General features: G+C 42.3%; 1 protein-coding gene across 3 annotated transcripts; it reads right to left on the bottom strand.

Moving 5' to 3' along the window:
- Nucleotides 1–26,222, bottom strand: PTCD2 (pentatricopeptide repeat domain 2). 3 transcript variants are annotated; one of them, XM_057741343.1, is made up of 10 exons: nt 26,081–26,222; nt 24,702–24,794; nt 21,403–21,532; nt 18,638–18,755; nt 15,934–16,012; nt 15,422–15,534; nt 13,060–13,173; nt 11,378–11,452; nt 4,382–4,495; nt 1–1,001 (listed from the first exon to the last, which is right to left on the bottom strand). In XM_057741343.1, exons 1-10 carry the CDS (start codon nt 26,193–26,195, stop codon nt 777–779), a joined length of 1,176 nt encoding a protein of 391 aa, XP_057597326.1. In that variant the 5' UTR covers nt 26,196–26,222; the 3' UTR covers nt 1–776. The 3 variants fall into 3 exon arrangements, with proteins under 3 accessions (XP_057597326.1, XP_057597345.1, XP_057597334.1); XM_057741362.1 differs by lacking the exon at nt 26,081–26,222 and adding an exon at nt 25,877–26,050; XM_057741351.1 differs by lacking the exon at nt 26,081–26,222 and adding an exon at nt 25,638–25,840.
- Between the last annotated feature and the right edge of the window lie 41 nt (nt 26,223–26,263).

A 26,263-nucleotide genomic window follows, 5' to 3' on the forward strand; every position in this document is an offset into this window, starting at 1 on the left:
TTTTATCAGCATTTATTTTGAAAAGCACATGGACTGCCCATGACCAAAGTGGTAACCATTAAAATTTTGGCTTATTTATCAGTTCTGAGAGTTAAATTCTGGTTTTGTTTGTTCTGCTGAGAAAACAAGTTTTCTCAGGAAGCTTTTAATTTCTCTTATTTTTGAGAAAACTTGACCCTACTGAACCTTGAATGAAAATTTCAAATCAATATGCAGACTCACATAGGCACTATTATTTTACAGATGGAAAAACGAGCACTCAAGTATCTTGTCTAGGGTCACAGGTAAATGATGACAGAAACAGTGAGAAAATCCTGGGCTATTTCCCAGCATGGTAGGGTAGGGTTTCAGACCTCCTGAATTCAGCGAGGGTATAATCTGCAGGTTACTACTCCCCTGAAAATTAGTCGGAGTTGGCCACTTATAGTGAAATTCCTTCCTGCTAGTGCTTATTGGGTTCTACTCTGGTCCTGGAAGCTGGACTGGAAACTGTGATCATGTTCCTTCAAGGATCCTCAGCCCTTGACAAGGGGAAGCCTCCTTCCTGCGGGAGCCGAGCTTTCTGCTTGCCTATATCTAGACCTTTATGGTGGTATAACATATGAATTGGCTCAAGGCAGTAGCCAGCACTCAGTGATCTTGGAAGTTTAAGAAGGAGACAAGTGTTAGTTAGTATACTGTCCACCGGAGTACGATGCCTGATTTCTTAGGAAGCCAAAAATCCACTAGAAGCAGGCCCCCTCCAACTCAGACCCACAGGCGGTTTGATCCCAGGGTTACTCAGCCCACAGGGACTGGCTGAGGGGCTGGAAGGTCCGACGGCTGACTGTCCTCTGCTTTAATAGCACCGTGTGGGACCCCCTGTCTCTGGGGATGTGGCAGAGCAGAGCATCCAAACTGTAAGTGGTGACCTGGCCATTTATGTGCAGCTTCCCACACAGCTTATCAAATCTGGCCAGAAGAGCAGGCACATCCTTCACTTTTTCCCTCACTTTGACAAGCTGAAAAAAAAAAAAAAAAGCAAGAAGAGTAGATTATTATATCTCTGTAAGATTTCTCCAAGAAGCAGAGATATAAAGAAAAAAAAAAAGTACAGTGTGCATCTAAAGGGGTAAACACCAGGGTACTGGGGCGCACAGAGGTATGTGTGCTACAAACAACATTCAGGACTAGTACTTGAAGATCATCCCTGGTGTTTTATAAAAGGGGGGTTCAAGCGGCGCACACTAGATAAGGAAACACACCAGGGGAAGGAGGTCAAATGCATGGAATCAAGTGTGTCCAATTTAAGCATCAGAGCAGGAGGCCAGGCCAAACGCTGCAGGGCTTCCTAGCTCGTGGTACGTTTTTTGGAATTTATTCTAAAAGCCATCAGAGGGTCCAAACTAGGACATGACCTGATTCAGATTTAAAGAGCTGTGTGGAGGACTGGAAGGTACACGAATGTGGGGACTAATCCAGGGGCTCCGTCACAGGCCGGAGGAGAAAGGTGATGGTTTAGACTGGGGAATGCATGGAAAAGATGGAGAACTAGATGTATATGAAGTATATTTTGGAGATTAAACTGAAAGGATTTATTGTTGAAGGAGAGAGGGAAGGGGAGGCATCAAGGACATTGTCCCAATTTGGGCTTTAGTAACCTGGAGATGGGGGAATGTCATTGACTGAGATTGGAAAGATGGAAGGACCAGATCTGGAGAGGGAAAATCAAGAGTTCTGTTTTGGACAAGACTGAGATGTCTGTGAAATATTTAGGTGGACATGTCCACAGGTTTTTGGCTACACAAGTATGAGGCATGGCAGCGAGGTCTAGACCAGAGGTGTAAATATTAGCATCAGAAGTATATGAATGGTGTTTAATTCTATAAAAACGGGTGAGCTCAAAATTAGAATGTGAAACTATTGTCTGAACAAAATCCACATTTTACTTACTTTAACCCTTATTAATGATACAACCTAGCAACATTTCTTGATGAAATTTAAGTGTGATCAAGGTCACTGACGAATTCTCTTGTCATCTTCTAAACATATCACAAACTTGCACACCTTCCTTTCAAACAAGGGCTCCCCACTGAACCTTCAGATAAAGTTTAAACACTTCTAACGTTCTTAAAAAGAAAAGCTTGTTGAGTCCTCGTGTTCAAGGTGAAGTGATTTAATGTGCAGCAGCATATGGCTTTCAAAAGCAGCAAAGCAGGTGAGCCAGGCTGGAGGTAACCTTGCTCTCACTGCAGACACTACTACCTCCGTTCTCTTAAATCACTACAAAAATATTAAATGGTATCATTAGGACCATTGTACAATTTAAGCAGAAAAGAGGTGGTACCACATTGTTTGTTCATTAAGTTTTAGAAAAGAAGTCAATAAGGAAACAGTTCAGGGTTGAGTGGTTTCCGTCATGGTGCTGCAGAAAGTCAGCAGTTTTTTTCAGCATTCCTCTAGTGGCATGACAGTAGCTTCTTGCCACACATGACATTTTCAATAATTGGTGGCATAAACACATAATAGGGCATTTGTAAAATGCAGAGTTTTACAACTTAAGACTCCACAAGCAATCTCACAAACTAGCTCAAAAGCTGCTGGAGTTTTAGAGATCAATTCGCTTCTCAACAAGCAGTTCCCCGAGTGGCCTCACAGTAACCAGGGGATACACTCGACTAGAGCGTGAGCTTTCTAAGTAAATCAGCCTTATAGGCTTTGGGGGGGGGGGGGGAATCAGATAAAAACAGTCAGTATCTTTCAGTGTGAAGTTTGGATGCTTTAGTCGTATAACAGGCAACATATCGACGGGCCAGGTCTAAGGAAGGACTGAGGAACATCAGTGCTTGGGAGAAAGCGGAAGTCGTGTCAGTGCTGCACACGCATGCACACAATCATGTGCTTTAGAACCCGTTTACATTTCTAGTCCCCCTACTTTTCTAAACATACTCCAAAAAGGCTTAGGTAGGCCACAACCTACACAGAGCTAAGACCTCAAATAGAAAGAAGCTGTAAATTTAATCATAACCAGTTAGTTTTCCGACAAGCTCCCTTTGCCAGCCTTCAGGTGGGAGTGAGGAATGGGACGGGGCTGGGAAGGTCACAGTGTGGCAGAGGGGAGGGAGCTGCCACCTGCCCTCTGCTGCCAGCCTGCCATCTCAGGTGCCAGCCAGAACCCAGCTGGGACTGTGCTACAAAAGGCCAGGGAAAAGCAGGTGGAGGACCAACAAACAGGCCGCCTGGTTAGTCAAAATGACAAACCAATATCATTACTAACAATATGATCACTGCCAATAATTTATGATGTCTTTAGTCTTTTTTCCCTTTAGGTTATATACGACTAGTGATGTACAAATTACTAAATTTCAAATGACTTAACAATAATTCCTCTTTATGTGCTTAAGCATATCAGTATGACACATGGGTTCATCTGTTTCATTTTGCTTTCAATTTTTAGAAATTGTTTCTTCCTCTTCATTTTTATTTTTTATTTTATAATTTTCAAAGCATTTATATGGTTCCATTAGTTGGTCTATTCAGGAGCTAAAACCACAGTTCTAATTAGAGAAGCTTCAATATGGTTTCATATCCGGCAGGTCTAGCACCTCTTCTTTCAGAGTTTCCCCAGCTATTCTTGCTAGTTTGCTCTTTCTACTGAACCCTAACTACAGAAAAAAACATAATGGTATTTTTACAGAAATGTTACATTATCGCATTAACTTGGGAAGAACTGACTTTATGAGGTTGAGTCTTCCTATCTAAGCACCCGGTACGTCTTTCTACTTGTTTAAGTAAAGGAGATTTTTTTAAAGATGAGAGATACTACAGCCTGTTGTTTGCCTTTGGGGATGATCCACAGGGAAGGCGAGTGATAGTGGTGATGCTCGTGAGACAGTTCTGGGCTGATGCCCTGGGCTGGTCCAGCGGCACTGGGCTCCCAGGCTCTGGAGAGAGGCCTGCAGTCACCATGGCTGCCGGAGGGAAGGCTGAGCAGAGAGGGAGAGGGGCAAGGAGGCTGTCGGGTGGCAGTGGTTCTCTGATTGCTTCTAATATCCTCCATGAAACAAGAAGCAAGGTCATCAACAGAGTGAGGAGTGGGGAGAAGGAATTGGATTCTTGAGGAGGAAGGAAAAAAAAAAAAGAGCCGACACCCATGAAAACAGTGTGGGGAAAAGAACAATGTAAAAGGAACACGTTTTCCTATAATTTCAGAGGATATATTGCATTAGAGGCAAAAAGTCTTTGCACCCACACATGGAAATCTTGCAACAGGAACAACAGAGAGGTTGCCAGATTTGACAGTCTCTTTAAGGAGGTGGCCTCCAGGATTAAGCTATCAAGTGGACAGTTTAAAGAGTATTCTTGCACCTTTCCATGATTTCTGTAGAAACTGCATACTCACCACTTCTTCTGAGAACACATGTTTTTTCACAAACCTTGATAGATTTTCCTCTGCAGCATCCTGTAGTATATCTATCAGGGTTTTCAACATATTTGACTGGATATGGATCATAATCTGAAAAAGAAGAAACAAGAAAAACAAGACTGAGCTAGTAATCAGCACTGAGAAACGTGCCCTGTGAGATAAGCCTACGTTCACAGGCACCTGCCCTGCTTTCATGCCAGTTCCTAACTCATTTGCTTGCACAAGTTCAGAAGTGCTGCGAATGAATGCCCACCAGCCAAAACTTGTGTTCTAATAGCTAATCAAAACACCACAACTTCAAAACCTGCAAAAAGGCAGAAATGGAGAGAACATGGATCTGGGGGTCTGACATCCTTGGGTCAGAATCCTGACACTGGCAATTACAGCTACGGGACTCTGGCCAAGTATTTAATCTCTCCTTCAATATCTTTATTTGTAAAATGAGGAAAATGCCTTTACATCTCACATTTTGAGTTACTGTGAACATTAAATGAAATATCAGCACGCAGGAGCTACTCAGTAAATATTACTGTTAGTTTCTTCCTCCCTATTTCTTCTAGATTCAGAGGATATGACAGTCAGACAATCTCACAAGACTGGCTCTGGGGCAAAAGATACCTTTACCTTTTTTATTTTATGTTTTTGGTTAGGAAATTGCAGGCATATAGACTGTTCAAGGATAAGCGGAACCTGGTTGAAGTCCTAATGAGGCACTCCAATTTACACCATAGCTATCAAAACCGGGTACTGTACTTGGCTTTCAAAATGATACAACTACTTTCCATCACTACCACTAACTACCTCCCCAAATACCAATATTCACTAGTATAATTTGAAGAATATAGCAAAGTTTAAAGAAAATGAGAGTAACTCAGAATTCACCAACTGTTAACCATTGTTTATAATCTCATGTATTATCTTCCCAGTTTATTATCCCCCTCCCCCAACTTGATTCTGCTTTTGGGTCAATTATTATAAAATGAATGTTTTCTCATAGCATCCAGAAGTTTTAGGAAAAAATAAAACCTCATTTTTAACTATGAATGCACAACAATCTGTCATATAAGTAATACATGAGGTAAAGCCACACTACGCTCTAGCTCTATTATCGCAACAAATGTGCATACCTGTAAAAACTGTTACTTTCTTAGACTTGAGTCCCAGAAGTGAAATTACAAAGTCAAAGGGTATAAACATTTTTAAGGCTCTTGATCTTTAGGAAAGATAGTTTTTCTGGGAGAGATACTCCTTTTTTTATACCAAACCAGCGAAGTTCTCTTAATAGTCCATTTTATAACATTGTATGCTTGCTGAGCAGTTGATCAGGATGAGGGGTTATCTCCAGTCCTGTAGAACAGGATGAAAAGAACCGAAGCAGCCTAACTCCAAAAGACCTGATCTAAGCTGAGTGTTCTAGAGCACCGGCAAAACCCTTTGTAGGGAGAGAACATTCCATGGGTCTTTCACAGTTGGGCAGAAGCACTGACTGTCTTTAGTCTCGACTGTATTTTCAAGGATGTTTGTACAACCAACAGCCTGAGAAGACAGACAGTGTCTCAAGCAAAGCAAAGGGCAGGTATGCTTACTGCCCAATTTAAGAGATCTGGGTTCCCCAAGTTCACGGTTCCTCTCTTAAAATACAACCCTCTGTGTGCGCAAGAGGCATACAGACCTCTTCATGTCGCTGTGGGAGTTGGGCTCAAGAAACTGCTGCAAAGATGTGAATCCTCTGGCTACCGCTACTGCTGTGAGTGGTAAACCATCCTTCTTCTCTGTGTCTTGTGTTCTCTACCAGCATCCACAAATGGCAGATTAACTCGTTAGCGCAGAAGTGGGGTAAAATCTCCAGGTCTTAATAGTTCTTAACAGTTTTGTTAGTGAAAACCAATCCCAGTTTTGTTGACAGGGGTCTGTCCTATCAAGAGCAAGGACAAGTCTACCTTGCTGATGCAAACATTTGCAGTGCCTGCCACTGAGCAGACCCTCAACAATAAGAAATGAGAAAGGGAGTGTATGTCCCCTAGCAGTTTACAGGGATAAACCTCCCAGAGCTCATGCTAGAAACTATTAATGGTGTGCTTTTGGAAGAGTTCAACTTTTCTTCCTAATTTTTCCCAGTTTCTCTCTTGCCTCCAGCAACTATCTCTGATTCAGTAGGGATTTCAAGAGTAAGGTTCAATACCTTGAATGATACTGTTGCAGGGCAACATAGATGAGGCAGTTCCTGATGAAAGGCAAAGAGAAAATTTAAAGCTAGGAGCTTGTCTCAAACTGAAGTCTCAGGGTACAATTAGAAAAGCTAAATCAGGATACAGCGCATTGCTTCAGTCTTACAGATTTCAAACAAAAGGCTAGAAAAATTGAATTAGCAAGGAGCAGGGGGAATTTTGGCTAAGAAAAACTTACTCAGAGAACACATCCTTCCCGCCCCTCTGATCTTCTGAGACCTCAAGAAATGTTAACAAGTCACTGGACACCTTCGACCAAAAAAGGGAACGGAAGCCCTGAACGTGCAGAAATTTGCATTTCTTTTTTCTTTTTAAGTTTGCTATAGTTGAAGTAGAATATCATAGTGTGGTAGAGACTGCTAATTTTCTAACCAATATCTACTTTCCCCTCTTTTTTTCGTAACAGAGCTCTCTAACTTTAACTGATGCTGTCATGTATGGAACTCAAAAACTGTATTTCTCAGGTTTGTCTGCAACTAGAGGTGGTCATGGGATTAGGCTCTCGCCAGTAACATGTAAGTACAAATTGCTGGGTGAGACAGTTGGGAAAGTATTCTTAAAAGGGACCAACTTCTTTGTCCTCCTGCATTCTCCTTCTTGTTGGAATAGATGTAATGGATGGAAGTCATGTGCTTAGGCTAGTGGTGTGGAAATACATCATGGAATGTCATACCAGACCTAGACTGATCACCTCTGGTTTTCTACTTGGGGAAAAAAAAGAAAGCCTCTAATTTGTACAGACTTTTGTATTTTTAGAGTCTGCATTGCTTCCAGCCAAATGCAATTCTTAACTTAAAGCTATAGGTGAGATGCTGCAACAAAGGGATTTATGAGAAATAGTAAATCCTGTCTCCTTTCCTACCTGGGCAGCCTAGACTTCCCAGCATGAGTGAGAACTTTAGGTTGGCCTTAGTGAGTAGGAGAAACAAACATTAAAACATTTACCTGTGTTAGCAAAAACTCACCACTTGTCAATTCCCCTGTAAGGTAATTCAATTCCAAAATTGGTCTATATTTCTAGAGAAATGATTAGAATTCAAATAAAATCCGTGGAAAACTACCCTTTGTTGGTCTCTGCTTCTTTCAGACATATTTGGAAGTGGAAAGTAGGCCCCTTATACTAAGCAGTGATGCTAAATAAAGAGGAGGCTATAGCTGTTCTGTGATCAAAGGATTTAAATTGAGACTGAAAGGGCAGAGTCAACACGTACACGCCTCGATAAGATCGTGTGCTCCATCACTTCAGTGTGGAGCGAGTGTGAGTGGGAAATAGGGAGCGAGGCCCTCTGGGTCATATCAGCAGCAGGAGCAATTTTGATGAAAAGAAAATTAAGTTGAGGGGGAAAATTAGGTAAGTTCATATTCCAACTGGCAGCAAGAAAAGATTTTAGTGTAAGGCATTAATTTTTAAAGTAGATCAGAAAAAAAAAACCAAAACTTCATTTACTTCTGCTGATACTGACTGAACAGACTCTCTTCAGCCTACTTGTTACGTTTCCATCTCTAAAAAATTAACAAATTGCCCTTAAGGATTCTAGGTAGATGACTCAGCCTTGGAGAAGCTAGGGCCCAGAATTAAATTATTTTTTAAAAAACTGCTCTAATAACAGAGACCCAGAATCTGAAAGATTATTAAAGCTGAGAATGGCAGGCAACCAGCTCTTTTTCACGATCCCCGAGGAAGGAAGAGGAAACAGGCTTATATTGAAATATGAGAAACTTAGATTGGACATTTGGAAGAACTACCTGAATGAGAATTTTTAAACCATAAAACAATCTTTACGTTTCTGGACAGTGGTAATTCTGTGACCCAATTCATGGAGGGGATGATTCATATTCAAGATAGACTCAAGGGTCCTGACACAGCGCTTGCCAGAAATATGCCCATTCATTCCACCATGTTTATCGGCCATTCCCACCACTCTCCCAGGAGGAGCTGTTCCTGGTGCCCTGGCTCAGGAGCACTCCCTACCACACTCTGGACTTCTCTTCCGACTGAGAGTAGACACCTTAGCTCTCAGCAGCCTCATGTTTTATTTCCACTAAAGCATTTCCCATTTGGGAAAAAAAAAAAATCATTACTAGATTCTCATAACAACTGTGGGAGAGAGCCAAGGACTGAGTAGATGAGGAATCTAAATTCAAGGACATGGACCACGTGCACTAACAGCAGGTTCATTGTTTGACATCCAGTCCTGTGTTCCTTTCAGCATTCAGGAGGAGCAGTTCGCTCCAATCCTGGATAAAAGACACACAATGCTAATCTTGTAGGTCTGGAGTGGTGGGGAAACCCCAGGCTTTTATGGAGTCAAACAGATTTGTTTGTGTTAAAACTTTGACTCTGCTATTTAATTAGCTGTGAGAACTTGGCTACTTTACTTACCCTTTGAATCTTCATTTTCCACATGTATGATATGGAAAAATACTGTTCTAACAGTGTTGTGTAAAATAAACCGACAAACCTAAGTATCTAGCATGGTACCTTAGCTAAGATAAACTAAACCCCTGCCGATCTCACTCTCTTCCACTTCATACCAACCCTTACTGACTCCCCCACGCTCACCTCCACTCTACGAAAAGTGACTAAGGATCCACGTAAACCTCCTCTCACACACTCTCCTGATTTCTTTCCCACCTGGAATCCTAGCAGTTCTGCTGCTCTCCAGTCATGAAATGAGTGCATCTGCAGGCCATTCTCTCAGAAGCAGATGTATATTAATACCTGGAGACCCTGAGCCATCCACATCCAGTAGGAAGCAGAGAAGAAGGAAAAATACCCATGTGTCTGCTGGAAGACCAGACCTCCTAGTCTGTCTGGCTTACTGGCTCAGATGACCTGGACTTCTGGACTCTGGACCTTTGCCACCTTGGCCTCCCAGATCTGCTTCAGCTGAGAGCTTTTCAGGCTGACCTGCAGTTTCTGCTCAGTTGCCCAGTCTTGGGCCAGGGGCTGCCTGCAGGAGACCATGGCCCGTAGGGCTATCAGCTCTCTTGGGTTTCAGTACACTGGTGCGATTCCTTCCCTGTCTTTTTCTGATGCTTCCTCTGCCTCACCATGGATGCCTTATCAACTCATTTCTGGGACCTCTTACCTCCCTTTTTTGTGGTATTCATCAGTTTACATCAGGTCCATTACCGGGTTTTACAGAGAAGTTCTTCACTGACAGCTCTGACACTCATCCCTGCTCCAGGTTCATGCCATTTGCCAACGATAAGACCTCTTTTGGAGTATTTTTCTAATATTTAGTCTCTTCCCTTCCAAACCCACCTCTTTCTCTTTTGCCCCCCAGGGCCTCTACTGTCCCTGTCTCCATCTTTCTGGTTCCCTAGGCTCATCTTTCCCTCCTGTGTAAGCATTCTGAGAAGTCAATATGAGGTCAAATATAAGGTATTCTTATCTCAGACTTTTTGCTGGAACTTGTTCCCCAGAATTTACCATAAAGGCTTATCTAGTCCTTCTCTTGAAAGTCATCTGGGTACTGGCCTGGGGGTGACATTTGAGGATAATTAGGGGCAGAACTGAAAACCATGGGAGCTTGTAGTTATGCCCACTTCCTGTTCACGGGTTCTAGAATTTGTTACAAATAATCTTTCTTATTTAACATATTTCATTTTAAACAAATACTGCTGGTATTAGCAAGCATCACGGAACACTGATTACATGCCAGGCACTAACTGTGCTATGCTAACTACTTTATATGCATATTCTTTCAATTCCCATAATGAAAGAATGGTACTATTACTATTGCTACTTCAGATAAAAGGGAAGTGGGGTCATAGAGGTTAAGTGACTTTGCCTAAGGACTCAGAGCTAGGAAGAGAACTAGCAAACTAACTAGCAAACTAGAACCCTCAGCAAAACTAATCTCCCAAGAGAGAATGCCCTTTCACCTCCATCCCTCCAATCCCACAGCCCTGTCCTCCTTTAAGAACGCTGCTCAACAATTTTCTCCTCCTCAGGTCTCCTCTGTGAGCCCCTTCACTCCCCAGCCTGGCATACTGCATTGGCTATGACCTGCTTATCCCAGTTCATGTCATGCTGGTGTTTACACTTTTCTGTTCTCCTAACAACGTTTTCCTCATCTTGACCCCTTGATGTTTCAGAAGACTAAGTTCTTGGATGTTAGGGGCTTTCTTTTCAACTCCCCACAAGACAAATGTACTTATCATACAAGTAGGGCCTCAACAGGGACTGGCTGAATGGGGGCTGTGATGTCTTGAATGACAGGAGAGTCTCAGTCTTTTCATTGCCCCAAGAAGGTAGAGATGACTCACTGCTCACTGGGAAGATGGGCCACAGCAGGCTGGCAACGCAGTAAGAATGAAAACAGCTAGCATTCACTGAGTGCTCACCAGGTTAGACACCATTTTATGAGTCAGGTACCATGGATAGGATGTAATTAGCACGCAGGCGTTTCCTAAGTCTCAGTGAAGACTGCTGAGTCCATCTCCCCTTTCTCTAAATCGACAGCCTTCTGTAGTCACGTGTTAAACCTGCAGCATTTAGCCACCTCTTATGGCTGAGCATATCTGCATTTCCCACCTATTTATAAACCCCTGGAAGCACACACAGACTCCCCTCACTGGGGCTCTACTATAACTTTCACGCAGTGACCAATAGATGAATGGAATGAATGAAGACCTTGGGAGATTAAAAGTTATTTGTTGTATACAGACAAAAAAAATCTAGACTTCATTTGATTACATCTCAAGCTTCACTTTAAACCATAAAGATGTCACTTACATTTAAATTAGTGCAGATTATGCTTTCTGGATTCATGATTTGAGAAAAAACGGATATAGCTTTTGCCAGCTCGTTCTAGAAGGAAGAAAAACAAGTCATACCCCCAAGTCATACAGACATTACTCTGCTATCATAAAGATCATTTAAAGATTTCAGGATAGTCCTGTTCATGGTGCCCCAGGGCTTTGAAGTCCACAAAGAAAGAAAAGATTTTTCGTACTCTAAAATGAACATTCTATAAAATGTTTCCTACAGTGGCATATTACTGAATGTTTTAACAACCTGCCTGATTTCCACTTTTTAAGATGGAGGCATAAATTTGGCATTTCCTCTTCTCTCACTGGAATGAGCTTTCAAAAAAAAAAAAACCAAGGTTGAGAAACAGAAATACAAACCCATCTTTGACATAATTAGAACATAGCAGAAACCTCAAACCACAGCAGAGGCTTGCACTGCCAGAAACACTGGAGATGGAGCATGGGTGAGTTCCGGAGAAAGCAGTAAGAGGAGGACACCGCTGCCTATCTCAGGAGTGCATAAAGTAGATCTCAAAGGTGAGGGCGCAGCCTGAAGTACAGTACTAAATTCCTATTTAAAATGATGGTAACAGAGTTTAGGACTAGTAATGAAGTCTTTGGATCCTTTTGGTGGCAGAGGTGAGGCTAATTAAGAATTTACACAGATCAGCCATATTTGCAGTAGCAGAGAAGAGACTTTTCACTGAAAATCACCTCCACGCCTACTCCCACTGGCCAGGGAGAAACTGAGCCTACGCATATTTGTAGACAAAACTCATCCATAAAGAAAATTCCTGCTCGCCTAGAACATGGCAACATGGCTCTGGTCTCTCCTGACATGAATCTTCTGCAAATGGCTGGTCTAAGGGAAACTTACATGTTTTAATGATGAATAACCAAAAAAGAACCAGCATATGATCTATATAAAGACATTATGAGGAAAAAAAAAAGGAAAAAAAGAATTAGAGCAAAACAAAATAAGAAAATAACTGGCAGATGAAGAAATCCCAAATGAAAACTGTTTCCATGGATATAAAGGACAGAAATGGGAAAAATGAATAAGATCAAGTCACTCAGAAGCTGGGGGGGAGGAGTGGGGGTAGGATTCAGGCAGGCCTCAGATTTCTCCATGGCAACATTCCATACTCGGAGACAGAAGAACAGTGCTGAAGGAAACAAGCAAAGCAAATATTACCTCGCAAGTTTATATCTGGCCAAACTGTAGTTCAGGTTAAAAACAACAACAAGCAAATAATTTTAAATACCGAGAACTCAAGGAATACTGTTCCCCTGGAGAATTTACTAGAAGACACGCTTTGGAGAGCCTTGAATTAAAACTGTTCTCTGAGCACATTACATAGTAAACAAATCATCTGAAATTTTCACTTTAATTACTTGAGAATTTCTCTGAGTACAGCCTCCCTCATTGATTTTCCACAGGATCCTGGCCAGTCCAGTGCATGTTAGACCCTCAACTGTAAGTGAAAACATTCTTCGGAGGCAGAGGTATAGATGTAGGTTGCCATGGCATCAAAGGCATTGGTTTCTTTATGGGGACTTTTTCTTTATGATAGAGTCAGAGGAAAAAAGGTAAAAGCAAGAACAAATGAACGTAGTAAAGTCTTGCCCACTCCCGATTCATTTACATGTACCCCGAAGCCTTACCTGGTTCAGAGCTAATGCCACTGCAAAACAGGAAGCTCTCCTGGAGAGGATTTCTCCTTTGATTAGGGCTTCTTCTCTTAATGTGGTACAGATTTTAAAAGATTCAGGGCTATTCTGGGGGAAGACAGGATTGCTCAATAAATAAATATCACAAACTTTTAATAAGATGATGAATGGTGTTTAGTGTTTCAGATTTCCTTTTAGAAGAATTTCCTGGAACCTATCTCAAGCCACTTAAAAGATTAAGTTCCACAGAGAGACTATTTGCAAACAGACTCAGTTATTTATATATTAGCAGCTCAAATCTAAATGAACTTTATTTTTAGCTCTTTGCCGGTTTTCTGATTTGGGGCAGCTTTACCGGCAAACATACAAGTCTCTTTACATCCAGGCAGGCTGGTTTCCAGACACAGGTACCACAGCATACAAGTGTGAAGAGTCAGTCTGCTACTACCAGATTAAATGATAGAGTAAAGCTCAGCAACACCATAGAACTTTTCTGAGGGGGTTTCCAATCTGAAAATATCTATGTTAGGTCAAATATCTGAAAACATGAAAACTTATTTGAACATAAATCAGGGAAGAATCCCGTGAAAACAGACACCTAAAAAACAAACAAACTCAAGAACATGAGTGATACACAAACTAGCAGACAGCAGTGGTAGAATTCTCTTCCTTTGTCTATGTTGTTGGTGGGTTAGGTTTACGAGAGAGCAGCATCAGCTCTGTAGGTCATGACGTGATTCATAAGTCAAAGCCTAAAGGAAATCCTGAATTTGATGAGAGAGGACAGTTCCCAGGATTTGCTTGGAATCTGTAATGGCTGACCAGTTCAATTTTTCAACTCCAGTCTCCACTGAGTGAAACAAGTTATTCTTGGACACAATACAGGGGAGAAAGTCTTCTGGTCCTTTCTAAGTAGTAGTTAAATTCTCTCCACTTAAGAATACACTCAGGGAGGCGCCTCTAAGAAGGTCAGGCAACTGGGTATCACAATGATGAACTGATGTTCAAGTATGTGTCATGTTGGCCTCTGTTTCATCATAAAGTGGCATGACTGGCATCTGGTAATCTGGTGGTGAGCAAGCTACGACCCTGGAGCCAAAGCAAGCCTATGGCTACAAGTGCTTCTTACATTTTTAAAGGTTTGTAAAAACAAAAACAAAGAGAAAGATGTGACAGGGGCCATATGTGGCACGGACTGTATGTGGCCCCCAAAGTCTAAAATATTAACTATCTGGCCTTTTATAGAAAAAGCTTACTGGCTCTTGAATCCAAACGCTTCATTTCACAAATGAGGCAAGTGACCACTTCGAAGCCAGTTCATGCTAAAGTTGAGACTGGACTCCAGATTTCTCAGTTTCCAGGTTGGTTTCTTTCATCTGCAACCCAACTGCACCCCATTGTTTTGGAAAATTGGTATTGCTACACTTTTCAGGGAAAGTTTCCCGTAGCCATGTTCTACCTTGCTTAGTGTTCTTTCATTTTCAGTATAAAAAGGTTTTATTATGAATTACTGACCCATGCAAAAAAAAAAAAAAAAAAAAGGTTTTGTTAAATTTCCAAAGTTAAAATGGCATGAATGTGTACAGTTATGCATGGAACCTTGGTCACTGTACTATTTCAGTTACCATTTATGCATTCAATAAGTAATAAAGAAATAGTCTATGTGCAGAAAACAATCCTGATACAGTAATGAGACAGGGATAAGTCATGCTCTCTGTTCTCAAAGAATTCATTTTAATGTCACATGCACTTATTAAAGATCAGTTGTGAACCAGGCACTGTTAGGTGCTGGCATATAAAGATGCCTCAAGGAGTTTACCCTCTAGTGGGGAGGATGCAACGTGCATCCACTTGATACGTCAGGCAGTGTTACAAGTGCCCTGTCTGTGAATACAAATAGAGCACAGTCAAGGGGTGTCGGAGGAGAGAGACAGCACTTCCAGCTTAGGTGATCACAGAAAAATTCACAGACGAGGACAAAGTAGCCCTGAGGTCACCAGTGAAGGATGCTAAGACTTCCCTGGGAGAGGGCCACAGAGAAGACTGGTCTGGTGAGGTCCAGCATGAGCAAGAGGACTCTACAGCAGACTCTGAACCCAGCATGCTGTTTCTTGTTCTCATTATCTACAAAATGCCAGAGAAGATTGAAGGATGATAAAATTGCTTTTCCCATGATAAAACTGTCTGACATGGGTAAGCTGGGTTTTCTAAAAATGAACGTATTTAAAATGGAAATATCTGCAGCAGATGGAAAACAGACTTCAGAGGAACTGGGTTTTATTTGTAGAGAAGAAAAGTAAATCCTCTCTCAAACACTACTCAAAATGCTCTAAAAGTTTAGATAAGACAGTCTCACCAGTTTGTAGCAAATTGCAAAAGCAAGGATGTAGGTATCTTTGTTGAACTTCACATCTTGGTTTTTCATCTCAATCAGTACTTCCAAGGCACCTGCCAAAAGCCAGGAGTGGGCTGGCAGTGTTAAATGCATTCCCAAGTGAGTTCACAGTCCTCTACTATTGATCCCCAGAGTTTAATCCATTTAGCTTCATCTACTGAAAAGCATACTTCAGCACAATAAAAACTTTCTGTCAAAGTCCTTTAGCAAGTAACTAAATTTCAAAATAAATTATCAGGTCATACAGGAAGAACTAATATTTTAAAACCTATTATAATGCAGCATATGTAAAATCTGAGGTGTTTAAATCATAACATGTGATGGAATAATGTTTCACACTTAAAGCATGGGGTCTCCATAATTCAGCCACTCATCAGGAATAGAAGGATCATTTTTACGTGGCCCATTATTTTTCCTAATTGCTATACCAGCAAAGACAGAATTTTTTAGCAAACATAAATTGTGATACTTACTTTTATATTTGCCTTTGGTAAATAATATATCCATCAAAATATTGAATGATGTGGAGTCTGAGAAGAAACCTTGTAAATGCTAATGAAGAAAAACAATAGTTTTGTTAAAAGCTAAAACTATTAATGGAGTACTTACACTGCATATTCACTGTCTAGGACTTACTTCTGTACATACTTTATTCATTTAGCAAAAAAATTTAAATGCTGCCCACTTTTTTGGGGTCATGCCTTTGGCAATGGGCACAGTGAACAAGAGGCAAGAGATATGGCAAGAGACCTCCAGGTTTCAGAAATACAGGGAAGAATGTCTTTATGCAGTGGGGCTCTGCCAAGCTTAGAAGAAAAGAACCAGGCCAGTTAACCCTGGTGGGGGTGGTCCTGGAACCTGGGTGGCAGCATATTAATGTGAAATGGCAGCTATAAGTATGCTTGAGGACTAAGGCGGGAGAGGCTTACACAACTATGATCCTCTTTGGGGAAACAAATAATAAGAGTTGATTATTCACTTTGCGAAATAGCTCACTAAAACAGTGGTTCTCCTGTGACACCTGCTATTCAAATACACCATTAAAGGTCTCGTGCAAGTTTGTTTTTTGAGAGCCTATTAGGCAGACCCTGTTCTAGGCACTGAAAGTAAAGAAACGATGAACAAGACAAAGACCCTGCCCTAAACTCTAGTAGGGCTTTTAATCTAGGGGAGCTTAAATTCTGGCAGAGGACACAATGAGCAAGTGAACAAAACAAGTGTAAAAAAATACAATTTCAAGTACCAATAAGGGCTATGAAGAAGAATGAAACAGGATAAAGGGACCAGAGAAGATGATGGAAGGTGGTCAGGGAAGGCTCTCTGAGAAGAGGAGGCCTCAATGAAGTGATACAGATGTAGAGTGTTCCAGTCTGAGGCCACGGGCCTGGCATGTCTGAGAGAAAACAAGAAGGTCCAGAGTGGAGTGAGCAAGCAGGAGAGTGGCTGGAGAAGAAATACCACAAAGGGCCCTAGAGGGCATGGTCAGGGGTCTGAGCTCTGTGCTGAGTGGGATGGGAAGCCACCAGAGCAGCCCTGGCCGTGGGGAGAGACTGCAAGCTGCAAGTGCGAGCCATGTATGTATGTGACTCTAAATTTTCAAGTAGTTTCATTTAAAAAAATAAAAAGAAAGGTATGAAATCAGTTTTAATAACATGTTACTTAACCCACTGAATTCAAAATTTCAACATATAATCAATATAAAACATTATTAATAAGATACCTTACATTCCCCTTTTTATGCCAGATATTTAAAATCCATCATGTATTTACACTACGACACACGGAAACCCGAACTAGCCACAGTGCAAGGGCTCCGAGGGTACATGTGGGTAGTGGCCACCACACTGGCAGCACGACACGGTTCTGGGCAGCGCACACGACAAGGTAGGGTGGAAGCAGGATTAGGCTTTATGGCGCTTGACTCTAATTCAGTTTATTCCACTACTCCAGGAAACTTACACACACACAAATGCTTCCTACTCAGGTAGGTTAAAAAACAGAAACAAAACCAAAAACCTTTACTTTCACTTTCTTTCTGTTTGTTTTTTATCGTTATGCTCATGGCTATGATTTATTACAGTGAAACGTTCGTTTTCTTTTAATTACAACATTAACATATGCTTATTAAAATAGTTAAACAATATAAAAGTGTATAAAGTAAACAGTGAGGATCTCCTCTAATTCTACCCCCTATAGATCAGTGGTAGTTTAGTGTATATTGTTCTAGATTTTTAAAACATAGATACTATAATGTAAATAGGTATGTATATTTCTTCTTTTAGGAACACATAGGCTCAAACTAATCCATACTGTTCTGAAACCACCTTTCCTCTGCTTACTGATATATCAATGTCCTTACCAGAGGGGCAAGCTGACAGTTAACAGTTCCTTCATGGATACACTTTATGAAAAAAATTAAGAGGCAAAAGGACCACTTAGTTATGGAGATTCCTAAAAATATTAAAACGTCCTGGGGGCCAAATGTTTCTGACCATGGATGAATTTATAATGCCTCTGAGTCCCAGTTTCCTCATCTGTAAAATGGAAATAATAATAGTACCTACCTTGCCAGGGATATTGTGGGAAACGAAATGAAACATGTATAATACTTAAGCACAATGCTGAGGACATGGTAAATACTCAATGAATAATTACAAAAATAATTATTGTTAATTTTGCTTTTAGGAAAATAAAATCAAAATGTGTGAAAAGCCGAAATTCTGAAAACAGAAAACCATTTGACAACACAGCCTTCAACCAGAAGTAAAAATACAAAAACAGGAGGGAAGCACAGGTGAAGAATAGGAAAGGCGGCCTTAAAATGGCAGCCCACCTCAAACTATCCCCCGCTACAAGCCCCTCAAAAGAGAGGCTGTCAGTCCCAGGTGGACACACATCCAAGGTAGGTAGATACCTTGTAATCTGCACCTACACCTCTTCCACACCTGTTCTACACCTCTGTATACAGAGACCTATACCTCTTCATAGGCAATGACTCCAAGGAAACCTTAAAAATGCAGGAAACAGCTCACTCCCTCAACTCGGCAGCCTTTCTATGAAAATCTAACCCAGGAACAATGTGTATAGAAGAGCTGCCCTTCCTGACATCACTGAAAACACCCCATCCTCAGCGCAAGGAAAGCACTGTGGCAAGGAAAGCAACTGGGAGACAGTAACCTGGTCTTTGATGAGCTCCACTGCAGATTCCTCAAGATCCAACTCATAGCACAGCCTCATGAAAAGTGGTCCAAACTTGTACTCCCCCACAGTGATATTCCTGTTCTCTGCATGGTACCTGGTAATCAAAATAATTCAGTAAGTCAAACGGTAGGACCTGAGGGAAAGGACAGGCAGACCGTGGCATGCACTCTGCTAGGTGTTGAGGACACAGAAGAGAATGAGGTCCTCTCACAGTTGGGAGGGGAAAGTGCAGAATTAAAGACGATCAGAAGAATCCCAGAAAGCAGAAGTATACCAGGCATTTAAATAAACAAACGAAGTTCATCAGAGGCCCACCTACTCTGTGATATACAAGAAAGTAAAAATGCAGATTGTAATCATCTTCTCAATTTACCAACAACCTGCAAGGACTGAATGTGAGCATATGTCAGGCAATAGCAGGGGTCTGGCATCTGTAAGCCCATCAGAATGGCGCTGTCTCTTTTTGTGCTCCTGGAGTGGAACAAGGAAAAGAGTGGAACAAGGAAAGGAGTGGGGTGATGCTCTGTCCCCCCCAAGTCTGGCTTTATCCCCATATAGGACAGCAAACAACCAATAGATGCATTTTACAATTTGGACTAATTTCTCTGTTTTTCTCAACTCAGGGAAAGGTATATGTGAACTATAATCACCTAGCCAAACAAATTAAATGCAGCTTTGAAACTTTAGTTTTAGAAAAAGGCTGACTGGACAGTGATGTTTTATATGCGTGTGGCTTGGGATTTCTACAAGCAGCCAGTCTGCCAGTTAGAAATGCAGAACTGAAAATCGCCCACATAAATTTCCTTTCAATAACCAACTCTTTCTGCCTTAGACACCAAGAAGACAATCTGGTGACAAAACAAGTACCTCATGATTACACGTAAATCAGATTTTGGGAAGATTCATTCATTATGTGAGTGAATCCCAGATGCCATGGGGAAAAACTCTGGCTTTAAAGAACAATATTTTTTAACCTTCTGCTGAAATCACTGAGGAAAGTCACAATAGCATTACAGATAATCTATTCTAAACATACCTACTGCCAGATACGAGGGTGAGTCAAAAATTATCCACACTCTGGCTATGGACTTTATTTTAATTAACTTTTAGAAAAGATAAATGCATCATTTTTTGACATAATCTCCTTGCTTTTCAATACACTTTGTCCATCTATCAACAAGCTTTTGTATTCCCTCATTAAAAAATGTTTTAGGCTGAGCTGCAAGCCACGAATGCACCGCTGTCTTCACTTCTTCATCAGAAGTGAATCTTCGTCCTCGTAGGGCTGCTTTCAGGGGACCAAACAGGTGAAAATCTGATGGAACAAGGTCAGGACCATAGGGAGGATGCTTTAACACCCCAAAATGAAGTTTTTCCAGAGTCTTGACAGTGTGGGCAGAAGTGTGCGGACGTGCACTGTCAGGCAAGATCACAATGCCCTTGGATAGCAGTCCTCTGCGTTTAATCTGATGTTTAGGCTTCAGCTCTTCAATAATCATCTCACTGTAATGAGCACTGTTGACTGTTGACCCTTTTTCCTGATAATGTTCCAATACTGGCCCTTGAGAATCCCAGAAAACGGTAAGCATCAATTTTCCAGCTGATGGTTGACTTTTGAACTTTTTCTTGGTTGGCAATTGAGGATGTTTCCATTCCATACTCTGCCGTTTATCCTCAGGCTCATAGTGATGAATCCATATCTCATTACCAATAATGATTCTCTTTAAGAAACTTTCACCTTCCTTAGACTGTCGGTCCAAATTTTGTTTGCAGGTATCCAAATGCTTCTGTTTATGCTCTTCCGTGAGTGGTTTCAGTACCTATCTCACACAAACTTTTCAAAACCTGTTTGTCGTGGATTACTTCGTTTTGAGGTGTTAAAGCATCCTCCCTATAGTCCTGACCTTGCTCCATCGGACTTTCACCTGTTTGGTCCCCAGAAAGCAGCCCTGCGAGGACGAAGATTCACTTCTGATGAAGAGGTGAAGACAGTGGTGCATTTGTGGCTCACAGCTCAGCCTAAAACATTTTTTAATGAGGGAATACGAAAGCTTGTTGACAGATGGACAAAGTATATTGAAAAGCAAGGAAGCCTGTTGATTTGGTGCCATCCTGCTGCCACGTGACACCTTTGCTGGGTTTCCTAACAGCAGACTGTGATTACAAATGAGTTCCTTCTGACATGGGAAGGTCTGATAAGGAATCAGAGACAGTGAACATAACAGGCGTGAGCCTGGAGGAGGGAGGCTAGCCAGGAGTCCCCTGAAGTGATCCAAGTGAGAGGCGGGAGGCCTGAACCAAGACACTGGCAATGGGGACAGAGAGGAAGGCCAGGGACGAGAGACACCAGGGAGTGGATGCAGGAGGAGGGCAAATGAGACTGGGGGAAAGTGACTGGTCAGTGTGATAGCAAACACAGCAAGAGGAAGAAATTCCGTATAAGCTGAATGTGAAGACACTGGGAACATGTAAGTGGACTTAGTGAAGAGGCTGGTGATTTCCTGGGGCATGAATTATCTGTTCTTCTATCTTTGGTACCTGACGTAGTAGGAACCCAATAAGTGTTTGCTAAATGAATGAATATAAATGTGTGGAGCTCAGGGCAGGCATCTGGACAAGAAAGTGGGAAGTCACCGGTGTAGAGGTGATAGCTGAAATCTTGGAGATAGATGAGATTGCTTAGGAAAAAGGAGAGATTAGGAAGAGACAAAGGCTGGCAGGATTCTAAGGAAATGCCTCACCTGTAAATGACATTTTTAGCCAGCTCCACATCATCCCGGGAGTCACACAAATGAAGCAAGGTTCTCAACTCCTCTTTCAAGATGAGCTTATTCTGGGTCAGTTTCTCCTCCAAGTTTCTCAAATAGGTTTCTGGAAGAAAGCACAGTTTGGTGGCCATCACTCAGGCTGACTTGGACTGTCAGGAGCCTGACCTCAGGAAGAAGGGGAGGCTAGAACCTGGCACGCTGCAAAAAGCCACTGAGAGGGGCTCACGGCCACACAGCTGCCATCACTGGCTGGTCTTGAGAGCAGAGTGTCAGAGGTGCTGTGTGAAGCAGCACATCCATCACAGGGTGCAGGCTCAGGCCTCACTCCAGGCTTCCCAGTACAGAATCTCTGGGAGTAGGAGCAAAAGAATATGCACTTTCGGCTACCTGGGAGATGCTTATGTGCACTAACGCCTGAGAACCAGAGTCCCAAAGGCTTAGCTCAAAGAGCTCTATCTACAGGTGACCCATGAGAAAAAAAAAAAATACCCAAGGTATCTCAACCATCAATTGGCAGGGCACCTAGCAGGAAAACTGAAAGGAAAATGTGAAGATGGGTCAACCCACAAGGGATGACTCACATGATTTAGGACTTCATGTCCCCTTCCCTTGATTCAACTTCACGACTTTTTCATTCTTCCTGGTCCCTCTCTACTCAGCTGTTAGAAAGCATGCCACAATACTGCCCAATGCAGAGAGGGTAAAACACTCCTCTACGCAGCAGCAAACCCTCTTTTAGTGACAGAATCATTTCAAGGTGATCACGGTCTATGTCCCTTGTATTGTGTCTGATCAACTGTGGAGACAATCAACCACCAACAGGAAACACTGCTTCTTGGCATAAGGAAGGGACGGTATTCTTGCCAGAATGTGGGGTGAGATGCAAGGCAGGCACCAAGCAAGCATCTGCTTTCCAGAAGGCAGGGCTGTTCTCAGTATCAGAAGCTGCCAAGAAAAGTCTACATGATTTGTTCCAAGGCCCAGAACTCTGAAGGAATGCTGCTTAAAGCAATGGCATGATATACATTAAAAAGACAAGATCGGGAAGCTGAGGCAGATACTGCTCTCGATTTACAAGAAAAGAAGGCCACCTAGGTTTGAGTAAATGCAGTGGACCCTCCAATCTTTATTTGCAGAATCGTGTAATGGTTAAAGGTTTTAGGGTTGGGAAGACATGGGCTGAAACCTAGGCTCTGCCACTTGCAAGCTATGGGGAGGTTTGGGGAGGCTTGTCTCTGAGACTTGATTCATGTATAAAGTGACGTTCATGATACCTACCTCATGGGGACCTCCTGGGATAATGTAAGCAAAGCACTTAGTGCAGGGCCCAGCATGTATAACTGCCAGGAAGTCAGACATTATTGTTCTTATTTTCATTCCTTCAGTCACAGGATTTGTTCTATTAAATATTCCTAAACAATTTCCAACCTTAAAGACTTTAATGGGATGACTTTACATCTTGTACTTCTTAATAAGTCCAAAATTTCAACAAATCTAACTTGTATTTTAAAACAAATCAAAACTTAACTGCTTCTCATATAGTCACACTCAGAGGTGTCCCTTCTTTGTGTGAGAGACACAGGGAGGATAAAGTATGGTTCCTGCCTTGAAAGAGCTGAGAGTCTATTTGAGAAGACAAGATGTAAAGCCATCTGAAAACAATGACAGAGTAGGTGACGCGTGAGAGTACAAACGTAACAGGAGAGGAGAGAGAAATCAGGGCAGCAGACACAGACCACCTGGTGGAAGTGGAGAGGGAGCAGAAAGGAAGGACGGGGCTGGGTAAGGGGGGGGAGGGGGCGAAGCTGAGGGGGTGGGGCACTGTCGGCACAGGAATCAGCAGGAGAAACAGCACAGGACTGGGGGGGAAGGTGGGGGCGGGGGAGTGACCAGATTAACAGGAAATCACACTGGTGCTAGAAAGGGTGAGACCCACTATGGAAGAGCTAGGAAGCTGGGGGGACGAGGAGAGTTTGTACGTGATGTGGAATATAACAGAGTACCATCGTGGGCTCTCATAATGATGAAATGTGGACAGAATTCTATACGTACCTAACAGTGGAGTAGACTGGTACTCATATTAATTGCCTTTCAGAACATATGCACGACTGTCACAGCCTTAGAAAGACCATGACAACTGCAGTAACAACTAGATAGTGGCATGAAGCCCTAACTGCAAACTTCACGGAGCTCCAGACGACTTGGGGTAAGAAAAGACAGAAGTAAAATCTAGATTGAGTCTATTAAAGCGGAGATTAATCTGTTCTCCATCACTCCTATCTTCTTGTTCTGTAGGTGGTTTATTTAGTACAGCATGATTAACAGAGCAGTGAAGGAAGACTGATTTCTGGAGGGCTGGACTGTGTGAGATGGGAAGCAAGAAGTGCTCATTAGGCGCTCGTAAACATCTGACAGGAAGAAGGAAAGCTGAAAGAGTCAATAGGGAGAAACAAAAGAGTTATTTAAAAAGAGGAGAGTCTTGCTGTGTTTAAAAAGGAATTTGAAGCACTGGGGAAAACTCAATGTGCAGAAGAGGGAATGAATGCAAGATTTCTCAGGTGTTGAAAGGGAATAGGACCTAGGGTGGTGATGCTGTGTTTTTAGCTTTTTAGAATAAAACTTTCCAAACATATCTAAAAGTAGAGAGAACAGTATAATCACCTCCCACGTGTCCATCACCCAGCCACAATTATTGATGTTTTGCTAATTTTTAAAGAAAGCTTTGTTTTAGTCTACTGATTCTTCTAGCACAGAGTAGACAATATGAAAATGTATCATCATACATTTTTGGTTTCATTTTATTTCATTTATCTATAGATATGTATGTGTATAGTGGAGATGCAATGCAAATTATATTTTTTACGGAGGGTTGCATCAAAAAGTCTGAAAGCCAGTCATGTGAAGCAGTTCTTCTCGGACTTTACTGTGCAGAGGAATTGTCTGGGGCCCGAGGTGGGGCGTGTCTGTCCACCTCTCACTTGCTGCTGATCCTTGAAGCTTACTTTGAGCGGCACTGGTCTAGAGGACTGCTTGCAGCACTAGTTTTAGTATTTCTCTGGGATTCTGGGAGAAGGGATAAGAGAAGAGCGGTAGACTCTGCAGTACTAGAGTGAGGCGAAAGGTGCATGTAAGGGCAGACTAGGAAACTAAGAATAAATCATCTCAATTTCTTCTGAGACAGAAGGTCATTGAAGGGAGACTGAATAGGGATAAAGACAGAGGAAAGCTGAATGCCAGATCAATGAAAGAATTAATGAAACAGATTTGATTACCTTTGGTGCCGGTAAGCTTACATGCAACAGCCACCTTCTTATGCTGAAATTCCTTTAATTTCACAATATTATCTGTAAGTAGATATCTTTTAGCTAAAAATCAGAGAAAGAGAAAAGTAAAATCATTTTGATTGTTCTATACTTAGCAAATAACATGTGTAGAGCCTGGCTGCTTCTTTCTAATAACTGATCTCATCTTCACTTAGTATAAACAGTCCATCTAGACAGGTACAAATATAACAGTCAACCTGGTGGGGAAAAAAATTTCCAAACTATCAGAGAATGCAGATCCTCCACAAGACAAGTTTTGTCTGTGTGTGTGTGTGAAAGGAGCTAGTGATTGTGTATGGGGATGGGTAAACAGGAATCTAGGATCTGAAAGACAGATAACAAAACAAGTATATCTAGATTTGGGTTAAACAGGCAGAAGCATATAGGTTAGGGGAAAAAGCTATAGTGTGACCATTGGAATTCCCAGTACTGTCATTTATGAAGTGAGGAGTTATGGCCTCTCAGATTTACTCTAAGTATCCTCTAGACACATCAGGAATCACTGACCACAACTTAGAAACGATGAGTTTGGGAAACACCTTTTTTTTAGGATGGTTGGCTGTGCATGAACTGGAGCTTGGCCAAAGAATCGTCCACTACAAGAGCTCTGTGTACTACAATAACAACGAAATAGCAAAAATCGCTGCTGACTTCTAGAAAGGTAGTCCAGAGAAAGAGTTACAGCAGGACTGCCTGTGTTCAAACCCTTCCTTTACCAGTTCCCTCTGACCTTGGGCAAATTGCTTTGCAGTTTCCTTCTCTGTAAAGGAAGAAAAGAATAGTACCTCTCTCACTGGGTGACGTGAGGAGAAAAGGAATTAATGTATGTAAAAGGTATTACAGGAATGTCTGACACAAAGTATTAAATATATTATCATCACTCACCTCCATTTTCAAATTTAGGCATTTTCATAAAGCTATGACGGGATAATTTTACAAACAAAGAAACCTGCTCAGTCTTTCAAATTGTTAGCTGCAGAGCTAGACTCCAAACTCAGAGAGTCTTAGACCTCCCCTCCCGAACTGCAGAACAGTACACCCAAGGGGGGCTGGGGGGTTCCTTGAGAGCAGCATAGCCGCATCCGAGAGAATACTACAGCCCCAAGGTCAAGCCCCCAGCCCACCTCTCCTTTGATTCCCAGGCACACGGGCGCCCACGACGCCCAGAGGCCACAACTGCACCCTCGCGCGGAGGGCAAGGCATGCTCGGTTGCTTTAGGCCAGTCAGTGACTCAGGCGCTGTTATTTCTCCAAAGAGATGCCCGCCGAGGTGTAGAGCTCTCTCTGTCCCATCCCTCCCCTCCTTCACGGCCCGAGGCCGCGGATACCTCCGAGAGGGCAGCGGCAGCAGGTGGAGCCCGAGCCTCCCACCCCGGGAAACACCAAACTCCGCAGCGCCCGTAGCAGCAAGACTTGCTTCGGGGGCCACAAGGTGGCCGCCATGCTGTTCTGGGCCGCACCAACTGCGGGAGCCGGGGAGGGGGCGGAGCGTGGGCTGTGACCCCACCCCT

Source organism: Hippopotamus amphibius, chromosome 1 (genome assembly GCF_030028045.1).
Source record: "Hippopotamus amphibius kiboko isolate mHipAmp2 chromosome 1, mHipAmp2.hap2, whole genome shotgun sequence".
NCBI classification, from domain to species: Eukaryota; Metazoa; Chordata; class Mammalia; order Artiodactyla; family Hippopotamidae; genus Hippopotamus; species Hippopotamus amphibius.